The sequence below is a fragment of the Nannospalax galili genome, unplaced genomic scaffold (assembly GCF_000622305.1).
Source record: "Nannospalax galili isolate Female #2095 unplaced genomic scaffold, S.galili_v1.0 scaffold538, whole genome shotgun sequence".
Taxonomy (NCBI): domain Eukaryota; kingdom Metazoa; phylum Chordata; class Mammalia; order Rodentia; family Spalacidae; genus Nannospalax; species Nannospalax galili.
In genome coordinates, this window is record NW_008343842.1 from 5,253,481 (window position 1) to 5,260,430 (window position 6,950).

Consider the following 6,950-nt stretch of genomic DNA (forward strand, 5'->3'; position numbering starts at 1 on the left):
AAAAAAGTCTGAGGAGATGGAGACTACAGGAGGGAGGGCCCCACTTCCAGCACTCCTCTGGAGGACTAGACACCCCAAGGCCCTCACAAAACCTAACCTAGCAAGACACTGGCATTCCTTTAGAACTAGGACTCTAAAAGTGCACCATCCTGGTAGCAGGGATTTAGCTCTGTAGCAGAGGAGCATGCCTGGCCAGTTCAAGAGCCTGGGATTGGTCCTCAGCTGGGGGGTGGGAGGGTGCACCTCAGAATCTGAAACAAAGACTAGAGGTCCACTCAAAGGACTCAAGAGGGAACTCAGGCTGACCTTGAACTCACAGAGATCCACCTGCCTCTGCCTTCCCAGTGCTGGGACTAAAGGTGTCACCACCACACCCAGCAAATGTAATTTTTATAGACACAATTCAATTCATGTCACTTTCTTTTTAAAAATTATTTTATGTGTATAAGTGTTTACCTGCATATATGTAAGTGCACCATATACATGCAATGCCTGTGGAGGCCAGAAGAGGGTATTGAATCCCCTGGAACTTAACAGTTGTTAGGAGCCATGTGGGTGCTGGGAATCAAACCCTGGGTCCTCTGCAAGAGCAGCAAGTGCTCTTAACTGCTGAGCCATCTCTCTAGCCCTATCATGTCACTTTACTTACTGCAATATTCACAGTACTGAACCCACAAGATCTGAAGTATGCTTGTATGTAGCAAGGGAAAATTCTTCACAGAAGAATAAGGACTAATGAAGTGGAGATTAGAAACCACCATCTTAAAGCCTTATACAAAGTAATGGATCTAGATACAATTATTATTTGATAAAATCACTCTATGAAAGTCAGTGGGCCTGGGTGATGGTCTGCTCCTCTAATCTCAGCACTTGGGAGGTAGAGGCAAGGGGATTATGAGTTCAAGGCTACCAATGGGCTCCAGGAGACCACATCTCAAAAGAGGGCTGCCAGGTGTGAAGCACGCCTTTAATCCCAGCCTCTGTAAATTTAAGACCAGCCTGGTCTACATAGTGAAACCCTGTCACAAAAAGGAAAAAGAAAAAGGGCTGGAGATATTGCTCAGTGGTTAGAGCACTGACTGCTTTTGCAGAAGTTTGGAAAACAAAGTTAGACTGGACATATGGCTCAGTTGTGAGGCCAGGCTTATTGTGATAAGGACCCAGGTTCAAATCCCATACCAAAATATAGATGATAGGGGCTGGAGAGATGGCTCAGCAGTTAAGAACACTGGTTGTTCTTACAGAAGACCCGGGTTTGAATCCCAGCATCCACATGGCAGCTAACAACTGTCTGTAACTCCAGTCCCAGGGGATCTGACAGCCTCTTCTGACCTCCGCGGGCATTGCACCACACGGGTGCACTTACCTACATGCAGGCAATACACACATACACATAAAAATAATAAAAATTTAAAATATATATATAGCTAGAACAGAAAGAGGATAGAACCACCACTGTGTTTTCACTGAACTTGCCAGACAGCAGGACAGCCTGGTCAAGGCAGATGACCACAGCAGGGGGCAGGTGCCCACAGAACTGGTCATTCTGCTGGCAAAAGGCAGACCTGGTCAGGATCAGACGCCAAATAAACTCAGAACTCAAAGGAAAATAGTACATCAGGGAGGGAAAAAACTACCCAGCAAGACAGACAGCAAGGCATCTGACAGACTTGCTCACCCCTCGTGGAGGGAGCCCAAGTCTCCTTGAGATCATGGTACCAGCTGGCCCCTCATGGAATTAACACAATTTAGAATGCTCTCAAAAATATGTATGTCTCCTTTGGTCTAGCACTCCCATTTCAAGGAGCATCCCTAGACAGATGGAACTGAAAATTACATAAAATGAGTGTACAAGGTCTGTTAGCATGCTCCTGTCTGTGATCAGAATAGGGCGGAAACAATGTGGCTGTCCAGCAGAGGGAACTGGTGGATCAGTTTTGGTGAAGTTCTACACAGACCTAAAAATAATACGCAATCCCAGAGTGCTGATGAGAGTAATTTCAGGGTGGTTTTGAGGAGCAAAACAAAGATGGTGCAGAAGCACACACACAGGAAAGGGATAAGAACATGGCATAGCTTGTTTCTGCAATACAGTCCTGACTACTTGGTCATTTATTCTAAAAACCTTGAAAACTCGGAAGGCAGAGGCAGGCAAATCTCTGAGTTCCAGGCCAGCAGAGTAAGACCATGTCTCAGAAATAAAAACAAAAAAGCCAGTAGTTAAAAGGACACAGGTAAGTAGTACCCAGATGCCTAGCAAGCATAAACCTTTCTGGACAAATATGCCCCCTAGCCGAGAAGACAGAGTTGTGATGGAGATGCCTACAAGTAGCTACCTTGGAAGCAAAGCGCAGTGAGTTGAGGGACTCCGAGACATTCTCTTCCAGGGGGGAAATGTTCACAAACATGAGCCTATGGAAGAGAAGAGGCCCAAGCCAGAATTAGTGGTCTGCCAGGGCTGGACATGCACACACTTGTCTCACTCCTACAGGTCCCTTCAGCCTGCCCCTGCCTCTCACATCTTAGCACTTCCACCTAGGGAGTTCTGCAGCAGGTAGGTGAGCTTGCTGTTCCGGTAAGGCACGTGGGACTCCTGGAAGGTCAAGGAACACAGGTGGTTAGGATAGGGCAGGGCTCTCCATTGGCTCCCCGACCATATCTGCCTACACGCCCATTCCTACCTTATTGCTCAGGGCCATTATGACCAGTCCCAGCGTGGACAGACTGCTGTTAATAGCCTGTGTTTCCCGAAGACGATCCCGTTCCCCTGGGCCTAGGGCTAAGCCAGGGTCTAGCCGCTCACTCCCAGCCAGGTCTACAAGGTTGAGGGGAGCCCCACACTGCAGGCCCCGAGCAGCATGCTCTCCAGAGATCTGCAGCTGGAACACACTGTGGCTCCGAGATGATCTCTCGTTCTGGGCTGTGCGGGCTACAGCTCGATTCTGGCGGGCCAAATGGAGCAGAGCCTCCACCTAGGGACAGGGATCAGCAAGGGGTGGAGTCAGTCAGAAGCCAGGACATGCTGATGGTCTGGCTGCCAGTGAGTCCACTGCAGCCTCTTTGAACTTCCTTTCCAATCAGTTGAGTGGAAATAAGTGGAATGGAAGTTACAGTGTGATAGAAAGAGCAAAATCAGTCTAGCAGTGGCCGTGTGTCATTTAGACAGGACAGCCCACTGCCAGGCCTGTCATACAGGCCTATAACCCCAGCTACTTGGGCAGCTAAGGCAAGAGCATCACAAGTTCAAAGCCTGCCTGGGCTACGGTATAAGGTTGTCTCAATAATAATAATAATAATAATAATAATAATGCAACAAAAAAAGGAAGGAAGGAAAAAGATACAGCTCAGTGGTAGAGCTCTTGCCTTGCATATGTAAGGCCCCAAGTTCAATCCCCAGTACCACAGGGAAAAAGGGAGAAAAAGACAGCTGAAGTGGCCTGAATACTAAAGACCTCCAGAGGAGGAATGACTCGGCAGAGACACCTGAGTCATGATTAGCCAGGCAAGAGTCCTGAGATGCATCACAACACTCAGGCCCCGTCAAAGCAGCCCTACTTTGCAGCCCTTTAGCTAACCTGAGGTCACCCATCCTCATAACCCACCCTTCATCCTTGACTTTCTCTAGGTCCTTTCTCTACCCTGCCCACTCCTCCCCATTCCCTATTCACCTCTTTCTCACAGGAAACAGGAACATAGCGTGCATTGGTGACAGTAAGCTCTTCACTCCCTGGTCCTGCCCGACGAATCTCACACTCGCCACCCTGCCCCTTCCGGGTCCCAGTGGCTAGCAGGTCTCGGACGGTTTCATTGTAGATCTCTACATAACTTGCCACAAAACTATAGGTCCATCCCTGGCCATTCATCTCCTGGGCCACGGAGAAGAGGTGTCGAAGGGCTCGAGGAATCAGCCCCTCTAATTGGGGGTCTTCCCCAGGCCCACCCTCCATTGTGAAGGTCTTGCCACTGCCTGTCTGGCCATAGGCAAAGATGCACACAGGGTAGCCATCCAGGGCTGACTGGACAAGCATGGAGATCTCTTCAAATACTTCGTCCTGTCTGCTTCCTGGGGGGAATACTCGGTCAAAGGAGAAATCATGGCGGGTGGGAGGGGCAGGTGCCCCACTCAGGGTTGCTCGGCGATCATCAGACCGGGAGAGGCTAAGGCAGGTTGGAGGATCAGAGGGCCCAGCAGGGCCAGGGGGAAACAGGAGGAAGCCAGAGGAAGGAACAGGCTCCCCTGCAAGGACAGGGCGAACCCGGCAAAATACCCGGATGTTGCCCTTGAGTTCCTGCAGCTGATTGTGCAGTCGCCGGCGCTCCATCTCCAGCCCATGGAGCTGGTCTCCTCGCTCAGCCAGCAAGGTGGCCTGGGACGCAGTCTCCTGCCGGAGGCATACCACTTCTGCTTGGCTGCTTGATAGAGCTGCTTCTAAGGCCTGCTGCCTCCTCTGCCCAGAGAGACAAAGAGGTGAGATGCAAACAGGGATGACAGGCAGACACATGCCCTGGTTGGCGGGGGGGGGGGGTGTTGTCCTGGCCCATGGACCTCACAGTCCGATAAAGGTAAGGACTGGAAAGATGGCTCAGTGGTTAGGAGCTCTTACTGATCTTCCAGAGGCCCCTTAGCTCGGTTCCCAGCACCCACACAGGTGGCTCATAACCACCTATAACTCAAGGTCCAAGGGATCTGACACCTTCTGGCCCCTGCAGGCACACCCCACACACATGTGGCATATATGCACACAGACACACAAACACAAATAAAAGTAAAATCTCTTCAAAACAGATAAGGGAGACTGTAGAGAAGCCTTACCACTTAAGAGCACTGGCTGCTCTTGTAAGGTTCCGAACACCCACATAGTGGCTCACAACCACCTAACTCCAGTTCTAGGGGATCCAACACCCTCTTCTGCCCTTTGTAGGCACTGCATGACACCAATGCACTTACACACATTCAGGCAAAACATTTATACACATAAAATGAAAATAAATTTAAAAATAAGAAAATAGGAAATCCAGGTTAAGGAGGTGGCTCAGTGGGTAAGAGCACTTGCTGCATAAGCATGAGGACCTGCATTCAAATCCCCAGCACCAACATAAAAGTTAAGGATGGCCATGTGTGTCTGTGATTCTTAATGAGGGGACAGAGCAGGATCCCAGGATCTTGCTGGTCCACCAGCCCAGCCAAAACAGTGAGCTTTAGGTTCAGTGGAAAAGAAAAGGGGGAGGCAAAAAAAAAGTGTGGGAGGGGCACCCTGGAGTGACACTGAGAATGCAGGCCTCAACTAAGGGCAGGATGCAATCCAGAAAGAATCTTCCACCCACACCCTTACTCCCAGCACTCGGAGGCAGACACGGGCAGATCTCTGTGAGACTGAGGCCAGCCTGATGTAGATAGTTCCAGGCCAGCTGGGGCTGCAGGGAGACCCTGTTTCAGCTGATGTCATTAGAGATATGGGAGGTGCTACAGTCTTGGACATCCCCAGGGCTGGTAGCAGGGAGAGACATGTTGGGTGCTATGAACAGAGGAAGAAAGCAGCTGAAGGCAGGACAGACAGGAGTACTGGGTGGAGCTAGGTGGACAGACTCATCCTGCTGGTGACAGTGAAGGCTTCTGAGGCTTCAGGAGGACCTGGAGAGGCAGTGGATGGCACTCTTGAGGCTCTGGCTTTACCTCCTGCTCCTCCAGTCGGGTGGCTAGTGCCCTCCGCTCCTCCTGCAACTCCAGCTGCTCTTTCTGGAGCTCTTGAAGCAACTCCTCCTTTGTGCTCAGCTGCTCCTCGATTTCCGAGACGTGGGCCCTCAGATGCCCCAGCTCCTGCTGGCCCTGCTCAGCCTGGGTCCGTACCCTGGTCAGTTCCTCCTCCAGGGTGCTACACTCTGTCCCCAGGGTCTTAGCCTGCTGCTGGGCCTCTTTGAGTTGCTCCTGCAGCTGCTGGTTATCCCGGTCCAGTGCTTGATTCTTCTCCCGATAGCGTTTCAGCTCTTCATTTAGGTCATACAACTGACCCTTTAAGTCCCAAGCAGGACGTTTGCCAGGTTTCTTCCCTGCTACCATGGGAGGAGCAGCTGATGGCAACATGGGCACAGAAAAGACAAAGGTCAGTGGCCTCTTGGCCCTCTAGCCCTTCTTCCTTCTAGCCTTGAGGGCCTGCACACCTAATGCCACATCTGTCTCCGTCCCCTCTAGACAGGAAGGGAACAGATGACGTTTTCTGGGCACTCTCCACCTTCTCATCCCCCACCCCAGCCTCACTCAGTGGTTATTTGTCACCTACTGCCAGGTTTGGGGGCAGGAGCAGCAGGAGCAGCAGGAGCTGGCTTCTGGTTCCTCAGCACTAGAGAATTGCAAGTGACACAAGAATTATAAACTGGGCATGGTGGCATACACCTATGGTCCTAGCATCTGGGAGGCTAAGGCAGGCGAATTGCCAGTTCAAGGCCAGCCAGACCACCCAGTGAGCAGTAAGTTCAAGGCCAACCTGAGCTATGTAGCTCAGCGGCAGAGCACTTGCCAAACATGCAAGGCCCTGGGTTTAATCCCCAGCACCACCCCTCCCCTACAATAAGGAGCTGCATAGCCGGAGTGCCTCCATCACCATTTTCCTTTGACATGGACCCAAGCCCCTTCCAGCCCAGTGCTTAAGCGCTATTACCTGTACTGACAGCAGTAGAACGAGGTCCTGTCTTCTTGGGGACTTTTTGAGCTGTCCAGGGATGGAAGGGAAGAAAAAGTAGGCCAGTCACTCTCAGATGGCATGTACTGACACAGATTTTAAAGGGTTAGAAATGGGATCCCACCGGGCATGGTGGCGCATGCCTTTAGTCCCAGCACCCTGGAGGCAGAGGCAGGTGAATCTCTGTGAGTTCTGAGGCCAGCCTGGTCTCCATAGTAACTCCAGGCCAGCTGGGGCTACAGGGAGACCTTGTCTCAAAAAGACCAAAAAAAA

General features: G+C 51.1%; 1 protein-coding gene across 3 annotated transcripts in view; it reads right to left on the bottom strand.

Annotated features, from left to right (window-relative positions):
- Positions 1 to 6,950, bottom strand: part of Kifc1 (kinesin family member C1) — an 18,550-nt gene that overhangs the window by 735 nt on the left and 10,865 nt on the right. For 2 of the 3 annotated variants that reach the window (XM_008840165.3, XM_029566950.1), the window contains 7 exons: positions 6,657 to 6,707; positions 6,279 to 6,338; positions 5,675 to 6,069; positions 3,669 to 4,448; positions 2,682 to 2,972; positions 2,520 to 2,593; positions 2,337 to 2,412 (listed from right to left, as the gene is read on the bottom strand). In XM_008840165.3, the coding sequence (XP_008838387.2) occupies positions 2,337 to 2,412; positions 2,520 to 2,593; positions 2,682 to 2,972; positions 3,669 to 4,448; positions 5,675 to 6,069; positions 6,279 to 6,338; positions 6,657 to 6,707 (1,727 nt within the window). The remainder of the gene's footprint in view (positions 1 to 2,336; positions 2,413 to 2,519; positions 2,594 to 2,681; positions 2,973 to 3,668; positions 4,449 to 5,674; positions 6,070 to 6,278; positions 6,339 to 6,656; positions 6,708 to 6,950) is intronic. The other variant, XM_029566949.1, reaches the window with a different exon arrangement.